At 33.8% G+C, this 25,290-nt stretch overlaps 1 protein-coding gene across 2 annotated transcripts; it reads left to right on the forward strand.

Annotated features, from left to right (window-relative positions):
* Positions 1-10,843: 10,843 nt before the first annotated feature.
* On the forward strand, positions 10,844-25,065 carry LOC143047896 (uncharacterized). 2 transcript variants are annotated; one of them, XM_076221229.1, is made up of 10 exons: positions 10,844-10,888; positions 15,952-16,024; positions 18,847-19,368; positions 19,750-19,926; positions 20,451-20,643; positions 21,035-21,197; positions 22,612-22,796; positions 23,485-23,596; positions 24,100-24,166; positions 24,707-25,065. In XM_076221229.1, exons 1-10 carry the CDS (start codon positions 10,859-10,861, stop codon positions 24,796-24,798), a joined length of 1,614 nt encoding a protein of 537 aa, XP_076077344.1. In that variant the 5' UTR covers positions 10,844-10,858; the 3' UTR covers positions 24,799-25,065. The 2 variants fall into 2 exon arrangements, with proteins under 2 accessions (XP_076077344.1, XP_076077352.1); XM_076221237.1 differs by lacking the exon at positions 10,844-10,888 and adding an exon at positions 11,039-11,121.
* Positions 25,066-25,290: the final 225 nt, after the last annotated feature.

Raw genomic sequence — 25,290 nt, forward strand, 5'->3', positions numbered from 1 at the left:
AGGGTGACGAGCTAGTAAAAGCAGATAGCCCAACAGAACCGGTTATATAATATGTTTATAAATAATATTTATATATACATAATCAATATTTCTGTCTGGCTCTCAAATCAAAAGTCTGACTGTCTGAACATTTTTGAAAATACATGTTGATACAATACAATTATTTTATTGGCACAAACTCAATTAAATAATTGGCAACGGCCCATACAACTAGTGTACCTATAATAATGATGCAGCAATTAAACAATACTACATAGCATATTAATAGGCAATCAATGAAATGTGTAGTTATATATATATGTTACAGTGAATTTGTATAATCAGGGATTATGTAGAATCCCTAAAATTTTCAGGGATTGCGTATAATCACTGGTTAGTTTAGGGATTATATATTATCACTAAAACTTTCAAGGATTATGTATAATCACTAGAAAAAACGTCAGGGATTATACAGAATAACTGAAATGATACTAAAATATATAACATATTGAAATATCTTAAAAAATCATAATAATAACCTTAATATTGTAAAACGTTAGGCATAATTTATTGATATGAAAGACACAAAAATATTAAAATGTTATACACAAAATAATTAAATGATAAGCACAATATAATTAAATGATAAGCAAAATATATATAGAATAATTGATGTTTTGTTTTTAATACTGGCTTTATCAGTAATAATATCAAGCGTGCCCTTTTTGATATTGACTGTGATATTCAGTATTAATAATATCAAGCGAGCCCACACGGGCGGGTTGATGAAGTCAGTTTGAAAATATTAAATGACATAATGATTATTATTGTATAGCAATATAATTTTTTCCACAGAACGTAACCAAAAGTTAGGGTGCAATAAATTCTAATATTGCACTAGTGCAATAAATCTTTAAATTTCATGACGTCATTAACGACAAAATCTTAGTTTAAACCAATTTTTACTTTCAAATATTATATTGCTATACAATAAATGGGTTATTGCATGAATATTGGGGAATATTGTCCCTCGTAGAATATATATTGCACTTGCAAGCTCGTGCAATATAAAATTCTACTCGGGACAATATTCCCCAATATTCATGCAATAACCCTATATTCTTTTTATCGTATTGTTTTAGCAATTGTTTTTAGGTTGAGAATATGAAATAAAATGAAATTGTCATTAAAAGTATTTTTATGCGTACAGTCGTTTTGATAAATGTTAATGTCATATTTTAATATCAAACATTTTATTTACAAACTAAATTTGGATGGCATCGACTATTATACATTTGCCCTGATTTTCTACAGGCATATCTATCAAACTCACATCTGTTTTTACCACAACATCAACATCAAACCCTTGTCCTCCACATCAAATCAGATTTTACGGCACGTCTCAGAGAAATAGAGTTTTCAGCACAAACATCTCAGAAGGTACAAATTGTACCAATGAAGGGAAATCAGCAACCTCAAACTGATTTCTTGTATTAAAGATCCGAGCAGGATTCCATGCTATATAGCAAGGCGATATCCTTCTCCAGCCTTTTCGTGAATATTGACCATTAGTTTTTTTGGATCTCCCTTTCCTGGAACCAAGGATTTATACAAATCCTTGCTGGAACAACTAGTGTAATTGGTTTGAGATATCATATTTGAAGCTTTTAATTATTGATAATCCCTGAAATCATATTAGGGAATTTGTAGAATAATAATTAAAATTATCAGTGATTACATAAAATCACTGGTCATTTTCAGGGAATCTATATAATCACTGATGTTTTTAGTGATTCTACATAATCCCTGAAAAATCAGGGATTCTACACAATCCCTGAAAAATCAGGGATTCTACATAATCCCTGAAAAATCAGGGATTCTACATAATCCCTGATTATACAAATTCACTGTAACATATATATACATGTATATATATACATAGGTCATTAGGTTAATGAAGAATAGGCTACTGACATACATATATTGTATGTCATAGCTTTACATTGTTCATATTACTCATTTGTCAGGACATTTTTCCTTAATTCAAATGATTGATTAATAAAAGATGATATGTTTTTTACACTTGCTATTTAATACATGTAGTAGTTTGATTTATTCATCCTCAGTTTTGGATTGTTTGTCATAATTTTTAAAATTTGACAATTTTGATATACTAGTAAGTACATTTCTTTGTGATTCATATTTTGTACAGTGCAAGATAAAATGTTTTTTGTCTTCTATATCATTATTATGACATAATTTGCACAACCTTTCTTCTCTGTTAACTTGCAGGTACCTGCCTCATTCAATTTCAAGATTGTGTGCACTTAGCCTTAGTGTTGCCAAAGGTGCCCTATCTTTTCAACATATTCAATTGGTCAACATAGTGCACATGTTGATTTGAAAAACAAAAATGTCCAAAAATGATAATGTTGATGATTTCATAATATATGAATTCTGTTCCTGTAAAATTTTGGTCATGACCTTCTGCTGTTGTTTGTTCTATGGTCCGGTTGTTGTCTTTTTGACACATTCCCCATTTCCATTCTTAATTTTATTGTTTTATCTCAGCAAGCATAGGTTTAATAGGTACATTAAAAGATGTTACATACAAGAAACCCATATTTTGGATAAATTTCTTCATATTACTTGTCCATAGGTTATTTTCTCTTGTTTTAATAAATATATCATGAGCTAAGATCTTGTCAGGTGAGATTATTTTATCTAAAAATTTCATGGAAGACAACAAAATTTTGGACTTTTAGGGGAGTCTACCAAGCTAAATGCGACATGCATTGTTGGAAGTTTTACAGTGAACCCCAAGATTTTTTTTCATAAATTTTATATGAAACTTTTCATATGGTTCATTCTCAGTATTTTTTAAAATTTGATTCAATACCCCAAACTTCACTTCCATATAATAAAATAGGGAGTACCATATGCATTGTATCAAAAAGTTTTTCTAAAAGTCTACATGAATCTTTAGTGTGCTAGTGGTTTATGCCACAGGGTAGTGATATGCGTCAAGTGTGGTTGCAATTCAATGATTTGTAATGAACTACCGCTGGCTAGCATACTTGCTGTGTGAAAAGAAAGCCGAGTGTGTAAGTCTTTCCTGCTAGTACATAGCCTCTACACTACCAAGACTCCTGCAGTGCCTCCCCGGGACAGTACACGTAAACTGGGGTCTAGGACCTCAGGCTGAACTGCAGGAGATTATGGAGCAACAAGGGCCCTAGAAATGCAATGAGTAGGCCCACCGGTGTGTAGACATGCCCTAGCACTCATCAACCTTGTCCCAGCTATGGGTAAATAGGCGGTTAGATGAGAGTCATAGCCCAGTAAGGCAACTCATCTAGGAGATGGTAAACTTGGATAGAATGGATTCATTAGCTCAGGACAGCAACCCTTCTAGAGGATGGAAACCTTGAACACAAATTCCCTTGCCCTCCAGGTGGGAGTGTTGATCATGGAGTTAACTCCTGTAAAAACTATTACAGTTACAGAAACCACAACAAATGAAATTAGATTACCCTATAGATTATAGGTTCAACACGGGACTCAAACCATAGGCATAGGGGAATGACTTCTCCCTCTTCTAGGGCCTAAAGCACAATTACATATAGGAGCCTGGAATGTTCGAACCATGTATGAAACATCAAAGACTGAACAGGTCATCAAGGAAATGCAGCACTACAGGGTGGGCATTGTTGGTGTGAGCGAATGTTGTTGGACTGGCTCAGGAAAGACGAGAACAAATAGTGGAAACATCATCCTTCACTCTGGAAACACTGACAGAAATATTAATGGTGTAGCAATAATCATATGCAAAGAAAAGGCAAAAACACTACTAGAATGGCAACCAATCAGTGAAAGATTAGTACATATGTAACAGCAAGATTTAACTCTGACTACTGTAAACTTTCTATTATACAGTGTTACGCACCAACTAATGATGCTGAAGATGAGACCAAGGATGATTTTTACGAACAGATGCAGACTGCCATTTCCAAAATACCTCAACAGGACATGTTGGTAATAATGGGAGATCTTAATGCAAAAGTAGGATCAGACAACAACCTTGTCATAGGAGGAACACTCTTCAAACACAAGAACTGCCATAAGGTAACCTGGGTGTCACCTGCAGGAAATGCAGAAAACCAAATAAACCACATAACTATTTCTCAGAGATGGAGGTCTTCACTGCAAGATGTAAGGGTAAAAAGGGGAGCAGATGCAGCATCAGACCATCATTTAGTTATAGGGTCAATAAAGATGAAACTTTTAGCCCCAAAAAAATCAGTTGTCAAAAGAAGAAAGTTCAACATTGGGAAGCTGAAAATACAAAACATAAGAGAAGAATTCCAAATATCTCTTCAAAATAGATTCTCAGCTATAAGTGACCTGGATATAGAGGAGAATGATATTAACAACACATGGGAGCAGACAAAAAATGTAATACTAGAAACATGTGAGGAAACATTAGGATACATGCAGTATAAACGCAAAAACTGGATGTCAGATAATACATGGGTTAAGGTTGAAGAACGGAGAAAAGCCAAAGAAAAAGTCTTAAATGCCACCACAAGACAACAAAAAAGGCAAACACAAGACCTTTATAGAGAGAAAGACAAAGAAGTGAAGAAGAACTGTAAACAGGATAAAAGAGACTATGTTGAACAACTAGCACAAGAAGCAGAAATTGCATGTAGCAAAGGAGACATAAAATCTCTCTACAACACAACTAAACAACTAAGTGGAAGAAGATCGAACTCAAATGCTACAGTTAAAGATAAAAATGGCAATGTGATAACAAAAATTGAAGAGCAATTAAAACGATGGAAAGATCATTTTGAAGAAGTGCTAAACAGACCCCCTCCAACAGACCCACCTAACATCGAAGGGAAACAGGTCCTGAATATCAAGACAGGAGATATAACTAAAACAGAGGTAAACACTGAAATAAAACAACTAAAGAATGGGAAAGCAGGAGGGATCGACAACATACCCCCTGAAGCTATAAAGGCAATGGATAACATATGTATTGATAAACTTCACCAACTACTTAACAAAATATGGAATGACGAACATATACCTGATGACTGGCGTAAAGGAATCCTCATTAAAGTATCAAAGAAAGGCGACAAATCAATCTGTAGCAACTGGAGAGGAATTATTTTGCTTTCCATTCCAAGCAAAGTCCTATGTCACATCATCCTACAGAGGTTAAAGAAAGAAGTTGATAAGTTACTAAGAGATGAACAAGCCGGTTTCAGACAAGAGAGATCATGCATTGACCAAATTGCCACATTAAGAATCATCATCGAGCAAACCATTGAATGGCAGACATCCCTATACTTAACATTTGTAGATTTCGAGAGGGCCTTTGATAGTATAGACCATCAAGTACTATGGAACATCCTTAGACATTATGGAATACCCGAAAAAATCATAACCGTCATCCAACAGCTCTATGACGGTTTTACATGTCAAGTGAGCCATGCAGAGACTCTGACAGATCCATTTCCTGTATCAACGGGTGTCAGACAAGGATGTTTACTTTCCCCTCTCCTTTTTCTAATAGTGATGGATTGGGTGAGTCGGAAATCGTACAATACTCCTTTAGGTATTAAATGGACATTACAGTCATGCTTTGAAGACCTGGACTTTGCAGACGATATCTGCCAGCTTTCCCATCGCCATGAATACTCACAAAAGCAAGCAACCAACCTTGAAACAACTGCAAAACAAGTAGGACTGTACATAAATGAAAAAAAGACAAAATCAATGAGGGTAAACACAAACCAACTTAACAAAACCAAAGTGAGAGATGCTGAAGTTGAAGATGTCAATGAGTTTACATATCTTGGAAGTGTCATCAGTACATCAGGTGGGACAGATGAAGACATCCAATCAAGAAAAAGAAAAGCTCAACAAGCCTTTGCTATCCTAAAACCAGTCTGGAGGAGCAAAGCGCTCAGAACAAACACCAAAATCAGGATCTTCAATTCAAATGTAAAATCTATTCTTCTTTATGGGTCAGAAACTTGGAGACTGACAGCTGCATCTACAAAAACATTACAAGTTTTCATGAACAGATGCCTAAGAAACATCATTGGAATCAAGTGGCCAAACACAATCAGCAACAAAGAGTTATGGGAAAGGACAAGGCAAGAGCCAATAGAAAGAACGATAACAACACGAAGATGGAAATGGATTGGACACACTCTTCGTAAAAGCAACACAAATGTAACAAGACAGGCACTAGATTGGAATCCTCAGGGCCATCGTAAAAGAGGGCGACCAAAATCCACCTGGCGCAGAGATTTAACATCTGATCTTCAGAAAATTGGGAAAACATGGGGTGAAGCAAAGAAACTAGCAAAGGACAGGAAAAGATGGAAAGCTACAGTGGTCGCCCTATGTCCCCCATGGGACGAAGTGGATTAAGTCAAGTAAGTCAAGGATCAGACAACACTGATGCTGAAAATGTCATGGGCAGGCATGGTTGCGGGGTGAAAAATGAGAATGGTGAATGTACTATCGATCTTTGTCTTTGTAATAAACTGGTGATAGGAGGGACCATCTTTCCACATAAAAACATCCATAAGCTAACATGGAAATCACCTGATGAAAGAACAGTTAACCAGATTAACTATAAACTCACTGGTGAACAACAAGTGGTGTAGATCATTAAGAGATGTACAAGTACTGAGGGGTGCAGATGTAAATAGTGATCACTATCTTCTGAAAGCTACCATCAAATTAAAACTAAGAAAGGCACCTACTGAAACCCAGAATAGAAAGAGGCTAGATGCAGCAAGGTTGAAGTCACCAAATGTCAAGAAAGCTTTTTGCTTAGAATTGAAAAACTGGTTTAGTGTGCTACACAACTCTGAAGATGGAGAAGGCAGTGTACAAGAGAAGTGGTATAACATCGAAGATATTTATGTAAAGACAGCAGAAAAGACAGTTGGTCACAAAGCAAAAAAGAACAAAGACTGGTTAACATCGAAAACCTGGTAAATAAAGGGCTGCGCTTTAGCGCATGATACGCCCGTTGCTCTTTTAACTTGTCTTTTATGCTTTAAATGAATTTATATGATCAACTAGAAATATATATACAAATCAAAAGGGATGTTACATTAATATATTCACCAAAGTTTCATAAAATCCCCCTTTTTTAAGTATAAAAATTCATTACTTAAGAAAACGTAAAATCTAAAATTTAAAAAAATGGAAAGGGAGCTTACATCAATAGATATAAACAATTCACCAAAGTTTCATGGACATTGGTGAAAGCCTTTTTGAGTTATTGTCCGAAGTGTTGAAAATCCCCCTTTTTTTTATGAATAAAGCCCCATACATCCAAAACTTAAAATCTGAAATTTATAAAAATTGAAAGGGAGCTCACAGAAATCAGTGAATGCTAAGTCCAAAAGGTTACAAGATCAACTACAAGTAACATACAGAGCAAAAGACAAAGAAGTTAAAAGAAGTGCTAGAAAAGATAAAAGACAATATCTGGAAGACCTAGAAAAAGAAGCAGAAAAGCCAGCCATTCTTGGGGAGTTGATTCCATTTTACAAAATCACCACTCTGTGGAACATCAAATGCACAGACAGCACATGTAAAGGATATGTAAAGATATGAAAACAGAAAGGGAACAAGCAGAAAGGTGGGTCCAATATTTCAAAGAGGTATTAAACTGCCCTGAGCCTGATATCATAGCTACCCCTGAACCATCAGAAGATGATTTAAACATGTACACAGAACCAACAACGATAGAGAAGTAAGAAATGCCATTGAAGACAGGGAAGGCACCAGGCATTGATTCCATCCACGCAGAGATGTTAAAGACAGACTAAGATACATCATCCAAAGTACTCCACAATCTTTTCCTTGTCATCTGGGAAGAAGGGGAGATTCCATCAGACTGGAGCAAAGGCCTGATTGTGAAATTACCAAAGAAAGGCAGTCTACGCAACTGTGACAACTGGAGAGGGATTACATTACTTTCTGTCCCTAGTAAGGTATTTTGCAAAATTCTTCTAAAAAGAATTGATAAAATTGTGGATTAAAAGCTTAGAGAAAAACAAGCTGGCTTTAGAAGAGGCAGAGGATGCATTAATCTGGTTAACTGTTTCTTGTGTACAATTTGGAAATTAGTATGGCGTTCATTATCACTGGACTAGTATATATTTGTTCAGGGGCCAGCTGAAGGACGCCTCCGGGTGCGGGAATTTCTCGCTACATTGAAGACCTGTTGGTGACCCTCTGCTGTTGTTTTTTATTTGGTCGGGTTGTTGTCTCTTTGACACATTCCCCATTTCCATTCTCAATTTTATTAACCAAATTCTCACTCTGAAGAACATCATTGAGCAATGCATTGAATGGAACGGACTACTCTTCATTAATTTCATTGACTTTAAAAAGGCCTTTGAAAGTATACATAGAGAAACTCTTTGAAAAATTGTGAAATCATATGGAATTCCACCAAAAATGTTGATGCTAATAAAAGCCTTCTACAACAGCTTTGAATGCAGTGTCATCCTTGATAGCTCTATCTCAGACTCATTTAGAGTTAAATCTGGTGCAAGACAAGGATGTATTATGTCACCAATCCTATTTTTATTGGCCATTGACTGGATACAAAGACATACAACATCAGACAAGAAAAGGGGTATCCAGTGGACCATGTTTAACCAGCTAGAAGACCTTGATTTTGCTGATGACATTGCCATATTATCAACAACAAGTGAACACCTCCAAGAGAACACCTCCAAGAGAAGACCAACAAACTTAACAACTATGCAAAGCAAACTGGTCTGAATGTCAATGCCAAGAAGACCAAGGTAATGTCAATAAACACCAGAAATACAACACCAATAACAATCAATGATCTGCCAGTGGACAGTGTTGAAGATTTCACTTACCTTAGAAGCATCATAAGTAAAGATAATGGGACAGGGAAGGATATAAAGGCAAGACTATCTAAGGAACGTGCAAGATTTGCAAGACTTTATACAATCTGGAAGTCCAACCACCCCAGTTTAACATGTTTAAGGACCAAACTGCGAATTTACAACAGCAATGTAAAATCTGTCCTACTATATGGTTCAGAAACTTGGCGTGTTTTAGTTAGTGACCTTCAAAAAGTAGATGCATTCTTTACTAGCTGCCTAAGAAAGATCAACAAAATATTCTGGCCAAATAAGATCAGCTACAAGAGACTTTTGGAGAAATGTATTGCTAAGAGCATAACAGCAGAAATTAAACAACGAAGATTTAGATGGTTAGGTCATGTACTGAGAATGCCACAACACCTCACACCTAAAACAGCTCTATATTGGACACCACCAGGAAAAAGGAAACCAGGGAGACCTAGAATCACCTGGCGAAGAACTGTTACAGCAGAATTAGAAGCAATGGGTTACACCTGGGGCCAAGCCCAGCACATAGCCAAGATATCAGGTCCGTTCGCATCCAATACACTTTCGCACCCTACACGTTAGCACCCAAGGTCTGTTCGCACTCTACACGTTCGCGCCCAATTTTAATTCAAATTCTAGTTGAATAATGGGAAAATCATGATTGTTGTTTTAAATCGCTTTGGTGTAAATACTGAATGTATTTATAGCTTGGTATGAGTAAAACATTGAAGATTTTAAATGAAAACACACAGCTTGGTCCCTTTGATCTGAAACAATGAAACAATAAAATATAGCAATACACTATTATAACCAAATTATGATAAAATTTATTCAACACACAAAAAAAACGTAGTCAGAATCTCACTTTATTTTGAAACAAGTCAATGAAACAAAGTAATAATTATAGCAATACACTAACCAAGGCCTAAAATAAAATATTGTTTGTTTCCCCAATCCCGACCGACCCTGGAAAATTGGTGCTACATGTACTCATATAATTTTATTGTCAAAAATAAGTCAAATATTATTTTATTCATGTTGGATTTTCAGGCTTGCCGGATCGTTCGATAATGTTCAAGCTTTTTGGAAAAATAAAATTATTTCCCTACCTACCTACCCACACCTGCTTGGCAGGGTCGGGATTGGGGAAACAAACAATATTTTAATTTAGGCCCAAAGCATGATTAAGAGTACTGTTATTCAACACAATATAAAACTTTGACAGAATCCCACTTTATTAAGAAAGGATTATAATTTTTATTAACAATAAACACTATCCAAAACATCATGATTCAACACAAAAAATATGCTGTCTCACTTTATTTTGAGACAATGACAACAATTATACTTATAAGAATATACTTGCCAAAACTTGATTGCAAAGTTATTAAACACAAAACCAATTAAAATTTGGCACGAACATGTAGGGTGCGAATGAACTTTGGGTGTGAACATGTAGGGTGCGAACATGAAAGGGAGCGAACATAAGTGGGTGCGAACGGACCCGGATTCCATGGCCAAGGACAGAGAGAAGTGGAGGTAGTTTGTTGTGGCCTTATGTCCCACTTGGGATGAAGAGGATAAGTATGTAACATGAATTGTTAAGACTAAGAGATTTCCTTTTTTTAATAGAGCTTTTCTAGCTTTTTCCATCAATAAATTGGAGACAAGCCGCAAGGTTAAATTTAAATGATAGATCATTCATGAAATACTGTGTCCACACAATTTATTAATTTATTTAAACTGTCATTATGAAACAGGTAAAACTTGAAACATTTTCCGTTTAAACAGGATAATAATGTTATTTCATAATAGATTTTATACGGAAATAATTTTCTAATTGGGTGAAAATTCCCAATTTTGATAGTAAACATGGTCAAGGGACCCATTTGAAAATACCTGGATTCATACCTGAAAAAAATTCTCAAGGACGTGCACTACGATTTATGTTTGTCAATCTTTTGAAAAAAGACCATGTAAGTAATATCAATATAATACCTCATCAATGCATTGTGGGCTTGTTCTACGTTATTTTTGTGGACAAAAACGGTTCTTGCCAAGAATTTTGCATTTTTATGGCATGACATTTTGTCAATGAATGATCTCCCTTGTCTTATGGTCACTTACGCGTTTGAAGTATTGCGATTTGCAATAGAAATGTAAGAACAATTGTACACCGATTAAGATTTCGAGCCAAATCAAAAAGAAAGTATGAAAATAGCATGTTTGCAGAAAAGGAAGGCTTTTAATTTAAAAGTGTAGAAAAGAGTTGGAATACAAAGAATGAACATACGTCTTCGTCCCCTGCGATTTGGGGGATTTTTCACTACACTTAATTTATTTTAAACATTTTTTTTTATAGACGAGGAACAAATTATTTTTCTTTCTGTTTGCCACTAGCTAGTTGTTTTTTAAATTAGTTATCTTCTACTTATACATTGTAATGACCACCTTCAACAGGTTGAAGTATATGTCACTTGTACTTTTGTAGTTAATGTTTTAAAAATTTGTCTAATGATGTTATCCAAGATATTAATTATTTAATTTTATCATTATGTATTGAATCCATACAAATCCATGACAAATCGCCCAACTGGCAGATCACCCCACACCTTATAGCCCCACTTTTTTACCAACTTGCTCAACTTTCTGAAAAATCGACCCACTTATCAGTGTTCTCCCTAGGCCGATATGACGCTGCGGTGCCGCAGCGCCTTCATAATATTTTCGTTAATCCCGCAGCGTATTAATTGGCCGCTGTCCCTTACTACTTGATCCCGCAGCGTGTTAAGTTTCACATTTTCATTATAAAAGTTGGTTAAAATTGTCAAGTTGCTGATCACCGCTGAGAGGTCGGTCAGTGTTACGCAATATCTGATAATATGGTTTTACCTGAGCCACGCTTATCTCAGCCTTATCGGACTATGTTATCATGAAATAGCGTAAATGATCATCAAGAAGATAGATATTTTCAGAAAAAAATTTAAAAAAATAAAAACTTCAGTGTAGAAATTGAAGAAATAGATCGCAAATACATTGTATTTAGCATCGTGTGTGATTACTTGACCATTTAAATAACGAATTTTTTCATTGGTCGAGAAGAAGAATCTATTTAAACACGACCAATGAACGTGTTCAATACACGTGATAGATTTGAATACATTGCTAAAGATATTTACGATGAAAATTATGAATGAGAGTATTTGTAGTTGAAAAAATTAAAATAAACTTTGATTAAAGATAACGAGAAGTGATTTATTTTAATTGAAAGTGAGAAATGTTGCTTGCAAGGTAAATTTGTTTCAAACTGTCATATTTTTAGAAATAAAATGATCATTGAACATCGATCGTGAGTCCGTGCGTCGGGAACATTTTATGTGACAATCAACACGGGTACGGAATCGCCGCGGCTTCTGTATAATGTCACTAGTAAATAATTCCAATGGTCTTAACTTTAACGAAATTTGGTTTATAAGACTACCTGCCAAAGATAGTTTTTAACAATAATGCACACGGAAGCGTAAATTAATGTCAAACTACGTCAGCTGTTCATTAAAATATTTTTGTTTTAAAAAGTTGTATACCAACTATCTTAACCATATTCGATTTTATTAAATCTGAATGTTCTCTGCAAATAACAAAGGGTGAATTCTAAGCAAAAGACATGATGGAAGTAGAAGGTTTTTTTCAGATCAATGACTTCTAATGAAAAGGGGAATACACCTCCCTCTACACTCAGCTGTCAGTATAAGCAGATGTTATAATTACTTCTAATCCCAACTGAGCTAAAGTTTTAGCAAGTGATAACAGCAAGCACCATGTTTCTGGTTTCAGTGACAATTAAGTGGCTGACTGAGTTTTCATGGCTTAGAAATGTTAAGGGGGGTATAAGCAAAAGTTATTATGATTGAGAGGGGTTTTTTATGCCCCACATAGGGGCATTATGTTTTCTGGTCTGTCCGTTCGTTCGTCCGTTCGTTCGTCCGTTCGTTCGTCCGTCTGTCCCGCTTCAGGTTAAAGTTTTTGGTCGAGGTAGTTTTTGATGAAGTTGAAGTCCAATCGACTTCAAACTTGGTACACATGTTCCCTATGATATGATCTTTCTAATTTTAAAGCCAAATTAAACTTTTGACCCCAATTTCACGGTCCACTGAACATAGAAAATGAAAGTGCATGTTTCAGGTTAAAGTTTTTCAGGTTAAAGTTTTTGGTCAAGGTAGTTTTTGATGAAGTTGAAGTCCAATCAACTTGAAACTTAGTACACATGTTCCTTATGATATGATCTTTCTAATTTTAAAGCCAAATTAAACTTTTGACCCCAATTTCACGGTCCACTGAACATAGAAAATGAAAGTGCATGTTTCAGGTTAAAGTTTTTGGTCAAGGTAGTTTTTGATGAAGTTGAAGTCCAATCAACTTGAAACTTAGTACACATGTTCCTTATGATATGATCTTTCTAATTTTAAAGCCAAATTAAACTTTTGACCCCAATTTCACGGTCCACTGAACATAGAAAATGAAAGTGCATGTTTCAGGTTAAAGTTTTTGGTCAAGGTAGTTTTTGATGAAGTTGAAGTCCAATCAACTTGAAACTTAGTACACATGTTCCCTATGATATTATCTTTCTAATTTTAATGCCTAATTATATTTTTTATCCAATTTCATGCTCCATTGAACATGGAAAATGATAGTGTGAGTGGGGCATCCGTGTACTTTGGACACATTCTTGTTTTACCCTGAAGAGGATTAAGACAATGTTAAGGAACAGACTGTCCAACAAAATAACACTATCTTGAAACAATATCCCTAGAAGAAGCAGAGAGTACAGAGATGAATATTTATATTTTGACTTCTTTAATTGACTGAATCATGTGTGAATATAAATAACTTTTGTGTTTAAAATCAATTTATTTCATGTATATAGTATATTCTTGTATAAATTCATTAATAATCTGCATTATTAAACACACAACACAAAGCAATATTGCATGTTATGATTTATGACTGATTGATTCAGATCACAAAAGTTCACTATAAAAAAGGAGTTACGCGCTCTTGAATTTTGCGCCTTGAAAAAATCCCGGGGAGAACACTGCTTATGAAAAAGGGTAAATTCGCGTTGAAAATGGGTTGGATACATGTAACTTGCTCCACTCATGAAAAGGGTTGAAATCCCTCTGAAATAAGGTCTGCCAACTCGCCCCACATGTGAAAAATAGATTAATCCTGATGAATTTAGTAATTCCAACTCTCCCCACTTGATACAAACCCATTATATGTCTTCCTGTCCCACTCAAAATCTTTACTTACGAAAACCTTATAGATAAACACATGTTTTTCCCCTTTGAATGGTTTTACACTAGTCATTTTGGGGCCGTTTATAGCTTACTGTTCGGTTTGAGCCAATGCTCTGTGTTGAAGACTGTACTTTCCCCTTTAATGGTTTTTCTATTACAAATTGCGACTAGGATGGAATGTTGTCTCATTGGCACTCATACCACATCTTCTTATATCTATGTTGTAGTTCTTTCCTTTTTGTTGAAATAAATCAGAAAGAAGAGAGTATCAGTATTTCTGTGATGTGAATGCCAATTTTCTTTTTGTGAAAAATAAAAAATCCTAATGAATGAGTCTTGCCAACTCGCCCCACTTATGAAAAATAGAAAAGTCCTTATGAATTAAGTCAATGAAAATCTAGGTTTTATCTTTTTGCATCAAGTGGGTCAATTAATGGGATTTATAATGAGATTTAACCCTTTTCACAAGTGGGACGATTTTTTGAAAACAGTGGGGCAAGTTTGTAAATCAGTTTGGGTTGATTTTTTTAAAAGTGGGGCCAGTTTGTTAAACAGTGGGGCAATTTGTAAGAGGGGCTATTTGTCCTGCTTCCATCCATACCATCAAAGTCAATTACTTCTGAAGTAAAATATACATGTGTTTTGTTAATAGTAAAAACAACACTTAACCCTATATTTTCATCTAGTTGATTACTTCAAGGGCATTATTCATCTGTGTGTATTGATACAAAAGATAGAAGTCCTGGATAAACACATGACTGAATTTAAAACTTCCCTTTTACTCTATAAAACCCTTAAAAAATTTAAAGTAATTATGAAAACAACCTAAAAGGTATCTAATATGCATGTCATCATTTAAAGCAAGCACTTTACTTTACCTGTTGATAATTAGCAGTTTATCATTATGATTCAAATGCAGCAAAATTATAAAGCAATATAACAAGGTGACATGGTCTTGTATGATCCCAAAATAAATTAATTATTTGAAGATTTCTTGGTAATTCATTGTTATTACCTTGAGGAATCATTTTAGAAATTTACAAAAATACAATGTTACATGTACAAATGCATTCTTTAATTGAAAAATCTTTCATGTAATGCCCCAGAATATTATTTATAACATCCAATTTTTACTACATGTATTTGATAAATGATATTACATCATTAAAGGGTTTATCCCTTATAATAGTGATCCTGATTGATGATTGTCTAGGTGGTCATTCTTATGAGGGCTTTCTTTTATACTGCAACAATTGTTTTACTGAAATAACCTGGAATTTTTAAAGACAGAAATGAGAATCAGTTGATATGATGTCAGTCAGTCGGCAAGATTTATTGATTCTCAAAATTCTTAAATCACCATTTTGCTGGCAAGATTATGGCCTGCTATCCATGAAAAGGATAGATCTGAAAAAAAATTAGAAGATGTTAAGCAATATATAGTGGTGTTTAGTGAACCAAAAGACCAGGAAAAGGCTGCAGATGAACTTAAAAGTTAAGCAAATAATTTTGAAATTTACAATTGACTATTGAACATGTTGAATAAAAGACCTGGCACTTTTTGTGGCTTTACATCTCAATGTTGCACTGGAGTGACAGGTGTCAACCTTTGTAAGTAAGATGGTGAATATTTTTGTATAGAGTGTTAATTCACATACAAATGAGGATGGATAGCCATAAAGAAAACACTAAGATTAACATATACATATTATGTAGATTTAGAAATTGACTTTTTTTTTCAGATTGTAAAGATGTTTGGAGGGAATAATCCGCCAACTGGAACAACTTCGTTTTCATCAACTACAAAACCATCTGGTAGGTTTATGTAAATTAGAATTTAGTGTTTTTGGTATATCTGAAATTTAAAAGTTAATATTAAAAGTATTAAATCTACATAATACATATATTTTTATTGATTTAAAACATTTCTTTTTATAATGATTAGTTTAAATTTTTAATAGTTGGTCTATAACCGTTTTTATACGACTGTAAAAAATTTTGCGGTCGAATATTGGTATCTTGTTGTCGTCCAAAGACGGATGGTTTCCGGATAATAAATTTAGAATAAGTAAATTGAACTCAATAAATTTTTAATACAATGTTTCTAACCACAAAAGAAAGCTTGGGATTGATTTTGGGAGTTATGGTCCCTAAGATTTAGAAATTAGGGGCCCAAAGGTGCCTAAAATAAGCATTTATCTAGTGTCAGGACAATAAGTTGTGTATAAGTATTTCAATTGTTCTAAAATTGTACCACAATGTTTAATACCATAAGTAGAAGATTGGTATATATTTTAGGGGTTATGGGGTAAACAGTCTAAAAATGAAGGACCAAAAAGGGGCCAAAAACAAACATTTTTGTAGTTTCAAGACAATAAATTGGAGTTATCTTTCTTTGTCCAGAATGGTTGTTGAATCACCTAAAACCAATGCTTAATGAAATCTTCTTTGAACATTGGAGTTATCTTTTTTTGTCCAGAATAGATTTTGAATCAACTTAAATCAATGCTATATACAATACAGTGCAATATTCACTTTTACTACCAACTGATAAATATGCTAGGGGGCATCATCTGTGTCCCTTTGGACACATTCCCCATTTTGTTTTCTTAGAAGTTACTATAAATTAATATTAATTTTAACCATGACTGTATGACATTTTATATTTTTGTATTTGAATGAGTAGTTATTATTCCAAATCCATTAGAAATTTGAATTGAGATCATTTTCAGAATGAAGGGAAGGGGAAGGGGGAGGTGAAAAAAAATTGTGTGGGGGACGGGGTGGTCAATTTTTTCTCATTTCAGATGTCAGAAATTAAAAAGAAAATTTCTTCAAATATTTTTTTGAGAGGATTTATATTCAACAGAATAGTGAATTGCTCAAAAGCAAAAAAAAAAAAATTAAATTCATTAGACCACATTCATTCTGTGTTAGAAACCTATGCTGTGTCAACTATTTAAACACAAACCAATTTAGCTTGAATGTTGTATCCATACTTGCCCCAAACGTTCAGGGTTCGACCTCTGCAGTTTTATAAAGCTGCGCCCTGCGGAGCATCTGGTTAGCCAATGCAGTCCCAATCACATTTTTTAGCTCACCTGGCTCGAAGGATCAAGTGAGCTTTTCTTATCACTTTGCGTCCGTCGTCATTTTCGTCGTTAACTTTTACAAAAATTTTCCCCTCTGAAACTACTTGGCCAAATTAAACCAAACTTGGCCACAATCATCATTGGGGTATTTAGTTTAAAAAATGTGTCCGATGGCCGAATGTGTCCGAATCAAGATGGCCACCACAGCTAAAAAAAGAACATAGGGGTAAAATGCAGTATTTGGCTTATAACTTATAACTTATAACTCAAAAACCAAAGCATTTAGAGCAAATCTGACATTGGGTAATTGTTTATCAGGTCAAGATGTATCTGCCCTGAAATTTTCAGATGAATCGGACAACCCGTTGTTGGGTTGCTGCCCCTGAAATGGTAATTTTAAGGAAATTTTACTGTTTTTGGTTATTATCTTGAATATTATTATAGATAGAGATAAACTGTAAACAGCAATAATGTTCAGCAAAGTAAGATTTACAAATAAGTCAACATGAACGAAATGGTCAATTGACCCCCTAAGGAGTTATTGTCCTTTTTAGTTAATTTTTAACAATTTTCATAAAATTTGTAAATTTTTATTAACATTTTCCACTGAAACTACTGGGCCAAGTTCATTATAGATAGAGATAATTATAAGCAGCAAGACTGTTTAGTAAAGTAAGATGTACAAACACATCACCATCACCAAAACACAATTTTGTCATAAATCCATCTGCTTCCTTTGTTTAATATTCACATAGACCAAGGTGAGCGACACAGGCTCTTTAGAGCCTGTAGTTGTAATGATAGGTATCTAATATTTCTTGCATTATTAAAAGCCGAAGGTGCAAGGAAAATAATAATCTCATAATAAATATGCTCACAGGTACACTGTATAATATGTGCTATAGAAATCAAACTGTTCCTCCAATATCAAACCTATAATTCCAAGCCAATTTCATACAGCTAGCCTTCTTGTGCTTGATCTTGTTTGAAGCTCAAAGTAAATTTGTAAATAGATCACTGAATAATTCAAACTTAGGTGACCATTTGAGCACCTGTGATCACCCTCATTTTATTATGTGAATTGAATGTTGCTTAATCATGTAAATGTTTAGTTTTCTTTGAATTTTATTATCTTGTTTTTCTTTGACCATGGTCTCTGTTTTTCCTGGATTTTTGACTTTACTCCCCCTTGTATCGAAGAAGTGGGTCTCATTCTGAATTCCAGATAAATTAATGCCAAATCTTATTTCCCATGAAATGAATGTGTCAGTTCCCCCATCATGATATAATTAAATCATGAATTTCTTACAATTAACTGGCCATTCCAGAATTTCATCAGCTAAACAGCTCAACCTTAACCTCAGGAAAAATGTTTTCCTCTGCTTTTTGTTCAGAATTTCAAATAAAAAATCAAATTAAACAGCTTTATCTTGATAAAAACTATATATAACTTCCAATTTTGCATGGACAACAGTGATTTTCAAAATTTGAAATTTTGAAATTTGATTTATTAATACCCGGTAATTTTTCTATATTGATTTTAAGGTTTTTCATTTGGATCCCCTGCAGTCAGTAGTACACCAGGTGCACCAGGTGGAGGTGGAGGAGGGTTCAGTTTTGGAGGTGCACCACAGCCTACTGCCTCCTCAGGTACTCCAGGATTTGGTTTTGGAGGAACCACAGCACCAGCCACTACATCTGTTCCACCACCCGGATATTCATTTGGTGGTGCTACCCAAGCTACAGCTGGTTTCTCAGCAGGTGGTACACCTACCCAACCAGCAGCTGGGTTTTCACTTGGTGGTGCAACCACCCAACCAACAGCTGGTTTTTCATTAGGTGGTGCTACTAGCCAACCATCAGCTGGTTTTTCACTTGGTGGTGCAACTACCCAACCAGCAGCTGGTTTTTCATTAGGTGGTGCTACTAGCCAACCATCAGCTGGTTTTTCACTTGGTGGTGCAACTACCCAACCAGCAGCTGGTGGTTTCTCATTAGGTGGAATAACTACACAAACTTCAGCACCAGGGTTTTCAGCTGCAGGTTCAACAGTAACACATCCATCAGGTATATTCATTGTTATAATATAGGTATCAAATTGGATTTTAAATGCATCAGTACTATTGTATATAAACAGGATATTGTTAATAGCTAACTTAAAGTTATGTGATATTCTTATTGTTAAAGGCTGTACGGTGAACTATATTTGTTGGAATTTGATGGGTGGTTGTTTCAATTGAAATCATAACACATCTCCTTATTTTATATATTTTTTCATATTAAAACTCTATCTGTACATTCTGGCCATCATCCAAACATATTGTGGCGTAGAATTCGTCCTCACGAGTACTAATATTTTTTTCATGTTTGAATTAAGTTTATTCACTGTATATTTTGTCTTCCCTCCTTGCAGTATCAATATATATATATATTAATGTAATTTTTCAGCAACAAGTACAGCACAACCAGCTGGTGGTTTGAACTTGACCCGACCAACAGGACAGACCACAGCACAACCAACAGGTGGTTTTAATTTGTCATCACAGCCAACAGTTGGTCTTGGTGGTGGTTTAACGAGGCCTGTTCAGCCATCAGCAGTACAGCCAACAGCTACATCAGCTCCAGGTTTGGCTCCTTTACATCAAATAAACAACATCAACATCGTATTTTAACAATGACAACATTATTTTTGAGAATTGGCAGATGGAATTTTTAATCATTAAAATATGGTGTTATTACAAATTCATTCTGGTTTTCATATTGGTAAAATAATAAGAATATTTAAAAAGAGACAAATATTATATGTGGTTATTTTTGTCTTACTTCAAACCTTACTTGATACCAGTGTATGGTTGACTACTCAAACAAAACATATACATCTTATATAAATTTAGTTTTAAAATGAAAAAAACACACAAAAAAATCATATAATAAATCAAACTTTGTTTCTGTAAGGGCTTTCATCACATTTCCTACCGTGCATCAGACAGAATTATTATCGTTAATAGTAACAACTTGTGACGTTACCTAGTAATAACGTCTTGCAGTAGTTTGTATACATTACAGAATCATATTCAAACAAAATTAGCAAGTCATTCAAACCTTTAACTTGCGAGCAATAAGATAACAGCTTTAATTTACTTATTCAGGTTTATTTGGAGGAGCATTAAAATTAGGAACAGCATCAGCAACAACATCAAGTACACAACCAGCTAACTTGGGTGTAGCCGCAGGATTCTCTCTTGGTGGGGCTACTACTTCAACTGCTCCATCATTGGGTGGGGTTGAAAAAGCAAAGACAGCTACAGTTGGCTTTTCACTCCCTACATCAATAGCTGCTAGGTAAGCAAATATATAATACAGAAATAAGAAACACAAATATCTTTTTTTAAAGATGGTAAATAATGGATATTCTGGTAAAAAAATGACATTTCTCTGTAAAATGTGAATTTCGTGTACACTATGATAGGTATGAGGTCTAACTGAAATATACTTTATGAGGTATAATGTTTTGAGAAATTTTCTGATCGCATAGTAAGTTCAGTAATTGATTGAAACAAGTATAAATTTTAAACTTTATTCTATTTTTAGTAACCACATTGAATCTTTTAACAGACTCCTTGATACTATACTAAATTTTATTTAATTATATTTGAAAAGGATTAAAATATTATATACATTGCCCGTAAACAGGAAATTATCGTTATCAAATTTGATTGTAACATTTTTAAAGCTCTGGTACTGCTGCAGTTCCACAGAAACAGATGAACTATCAGCAACTAGAAGAAAATATAAACAAATGGATGCAAGATCTTGAAAAACAAGAAAAAGAATTTTTAGAACAAGCAACTCATGTTAATGCCTGGGACAGATTACTGGTTGAGAATGGTGAAAAAGTAAGTAGAGGGGAGCATTCCTCAATATATGATGGTTATTACCTCAATGTATGCATACTGATGGTAAGTTTTATACCTTGTATAAATGAAAGAATCTCTTTTACAATCATTCAAAGACAGACATGTAACAGAGTTGTCAAGCCACAACTAGAGATTTGGAAATTTTCAGCTGGAGTTTGGGCCTCATCACTGGAGATTTTTTATCGACCTTTTTATTGACATCCGCAATGGTTTTGTTGTGTGTTTAAACTGCATATCTTCCTGTTTTGTTAAAAGAAAAACAATTCCATACCTTTAAACACCTGCATATCCATTTTTACTTGATAAAAATAAAGGATAAGGGGTTTCAAATATTTATTCATTATGTATAATTCAAGATATTTGTTATCAGCCATCATACATAGTTGGCAAAAAGTATCTCTGATTAAGCTACATTGTCAACTTTGGTACCACTACTGAACATGCTTGTAACAAAAGGTGTTGAATTGATAGAGTTGTAGGCTTGCTGGTTGGTAGCTGTCTCCATAAGTTTGGTCAAGTCATTAGGGCCACCATAGTAAGCTTTGCATTAAGTGTGGTAAGCATGGTCTTGACCCTTGGAACAGGTTCTGCACCATTTGAAATCAGATCTCCAGGCAGAGTTGAATTTGGCTAGATACTTGGTCTTCTTTTATTTGTTGCTGGGGTATTTGGTGATAAAATACGGTTTGCATTTTGTCAAATTCTAAAATTTTATAATTTTCCAAGACAACTATACTTATATAGGTATTCCATTGGCTTGGATAGAAAACAAGTCATAAATTTCATATTTGTTTTTATACAACTTCATGAACTTGTACAATTTAATCCTTTGTCAGTAATTTACTTTTAATCAACCAGGCTTGTGTCTAAAACTAGCTTGTTGATCACCATTATCTTAAATTTATTGATATATATACAGTCTAATCCTAAACACCTCAGGCAAATTTTACCTATTTTACCATTTGACACAGAATCAATGAAAGGAAACTTCCGTTTTTCTCCGACTTTTCCCATATCAAATTCGAGTTTCTCAGACTTTTTCTCTGTCCATATTGATTTTTTGTAGTCAAAAATGTCTACTGAAAATTTTATGAGGTGGACATTTTCAAAAAGCAGAAGATTTCAAATTTTAACTGGAGGGTCGGAAGAGGGTCTGAAACGCAGAAGATTTTGACTCCATCCGGAAGAATCACAAGTATGAAAAGAGGAACTGATCTGTATTTTTTGTTTGTTTTCCTCAGTGATATTTGCATTCGTTAGTTTCCAATGTGCAAAATTTTGTGTTAGTTTTTTGTTTTCTGTTTTTCAACTATGAATTCTAGAACTCTCTTAAATATATCAATTTGTGTTGAAATGACAGCTGATAACATTTAATTTTGTGATATTATTTTAGATTACCTGTTTAAATAGTGATATGGAGAGAGTAAAGGTAGAACAACAAAAATTAGACCATGAGTTAGATTTTATAAAATCACAGCAGAGAGAACTAGAGGAGATGTTGAATCCATTAGAGAAATCTGTTGAGGAACAACCTAATATCAGCTTCCAACAACATGCAGACTTGGAGAGGGAAAACACGTAAGTATAATCATTGGGTTGAATCAACCAATCAAAAATCTTCTATCCCGATCAGGTTCTGAAACTATTTTGAAATCTGTTTCTATTGACTCGAACGTTCCCATAGCAGTGATAAAATTAACATCTTTATGTTGCAGTAACCATATGACTTTCAACAATTACCACACCATATGAGAAAGTCACAATAATGTGGGAAACAGTTAATTTGATATTATAAAAAAAAAAATTAGAAGAAAAGTTGACAGTTGGACACTTCAAACCAACAATTAATTAGAATCTAAATAACTCAAAAAAAAATGGGTCAAATGCTGCATTAATTGTTAAACTGTTTGTTATTTGTACCAAAGAGAATCATATATCTTGTACCGTACTCTGAAAAGCATGTGATAAGTTTGGTAATAGTTTACTTCTTTATTTTCTTCTCTAACAATTGCAGATTACAACAATATTTTTACAATACCAAAAGATAATTCTATATTTGTTTAGCCTAAACAAAAAATGACTCAGCAATATTTATTCCATGTTTTTTACACCTTTCGATTAAAGTTATGTTTTCTTGAGCAAGTAAGCATTGGTCTCCAATTTAGGAAGGTTGAAATTTACTATTAGTGAATTTTGAAATGAAAAATTAATTTTGCTAATATCCTGCATTTAAATAGTTCTATGTAAAGTCCTGTTATATTTGCAGTTACCAGTTAGCAGAGAATGTTGACGCTCAGTTAAAGAGAATGTTACAAGATCTGAAGGAGATTATTGACCATCTGAACACGTCGAATGCTAGTCAAGATAACACTGACCCAGTAAGTGTTTAGTGCTGTAACACTCAGTGTTACATAGGTAGAAAAGGTTGTCAATTTGATAGAGGAAATTATAATATTTTACATTTATGCACCAAGAATTCAGAGCAAAAAACATTCCAATACACCTTCTACATGAAGAGTATGTATCATTGAAGTTAGAACTATTTAGCAATGTGTTTGTCAAATTGTCTTTTATTAAATTTTCTGCTAACAGGCAAGATATATCTCTCCAGTTTATTTGTAGTTGTATCATCTCAAGTTTTTTTTTTATATTAATCAGTCTTAATTGTTTGGCCAATTTTAAAAAGAAATTTTTAAAAGTTCACATTTTGTAATGTGTGGGCTTAAACAAATTTTAACAGGACCATGTGGAGCAATCAAGGGTAGATAAAATATTATATATGCATGTTTGAGTTAGTTTGGTCATGACCATCACCTTAGTGACAACTAAGGACTCCTTGTTATCTTGGTTCATTTTGTTACAGTTATTATTTCTCTTTCAGATATTCCAGATTACACAGATATTAAATTCACATATGGATTCATTACAATGGATAGATCAAAATTCAGGTAAATATTTTTTATATTGATTTATAATTATTGGAGTTTCAGGGGAGATAATTAAACATTGATACAAGTAAGATTTTGGCAAACAGTTGTGGGGATGGATTTTTTTCTCCAATATTTTTCAAATTTTTTGTAAATTTTCAAGAAGACATCTGCATAGTATTGCACATTAGTTTTTGAAATCTTTGAACACATTTATTTTGTGTCAGAAGCCTTTATTAGGTCAAGATTGGATCTCAATCCAAATTCAGACTGTATCGAGCTGGAAATTTTTGTCCCAACTGTTCAGGGTTCAACCTCTGCAGTCGTATCAGGCTGCACTCACCAAAGCATTTTATTAAGTTTTTCCAGTTATATAAAATTAACATAACATTTTTGTTATTTTGAAGAGTATTTAATCTTATTAATTCTAACATTCATGTATAAAACGAAAGACTTTGCCTTTGAATCATGTAGATATTTATAGAAAATTGATGTTTATGAACAAAAGAATAACACTATCTGGAAAATGTTTGTGATTTTTTTATCATTTCTTTTATACAGCTGTATTGAAGAGACATGTTGAAGACATATCAAAACAGATGGAATCACAAAGAAAACAAGAAGAAAAGAACTTCCGTCTTGTGTATCAATGAACAAAGACTGATATTACTCTGTGAATTTACATTATTGTTTGTACAGTTTACAGCGTCACAGGATCAGAGCCTTAAATACTTGTTGTACATCAACAATTATAGATGAACACATGTTTACTTAACATCTATGCTGCAGGTGATTTATCTAAGAAAAGTATTTACTTAGTATGATTGACATACACCAGTAAATGCATATATGTTACTTTTTGTACAATCATCGTAACTTCGTTTACATATATTTTGTACAATAAAAATATTAAAACTTGATTTTTAATTTTTTTCTATGAAGAACAATTAAGGACTTCAAAATACTTTTTGGTATTTTAAATGTCTTACAAAGTCAACACATGAAACAGTTAAATTTTAAATATTTAAAAGGCTCAGCAAGCGTAACCTTTTAAGTTTTGAAATTTAAATGTCTCGAGTGAATAAAAATTGTATCATACTCTTATTCCTTAATCGTAATATACATCAGGGCTGACATTTAAATGA

Source organism: Mytilus galloprovincialis, chromosome 1 (genome assembly GCF_965363235.1).
Source record: "Mytilus galloprovincialis chromosome 1, xbMytGall1.hap1.1, whole genome shotgun sequence".
In the NCBI taxonomy this organism is placed as follows: Eukaryota; Metazoa; Mollusca; class Bivalvia; order Mytilida; family Mytilidae; genus Mytilus; species Mytilus galloprovincialis.

Bases quoted from the DNA above. Each gene is read 5' to 3' on its own strand.
- LOC143047896 (XM_076221229.1), top strand. From the start codon at position 10,859: ATGTTTGTCAATCTTTTGAAAAAAGACCAT. The intron at 20,644-21,034 runs GTAAGCAAATAT...ACATTTTTAAAG, and splicing joins CCTACATCAATAGCTGCTAG to CTCTGGTACTGCTGCAGTTC. The intron at 23,597-24,099 runs GTAAGTGTTTAG...TTTCTCTTTCAG, and splicing joins GTCAAGATAACACTGACCCA to ATATTCCAGATTACACAGAT.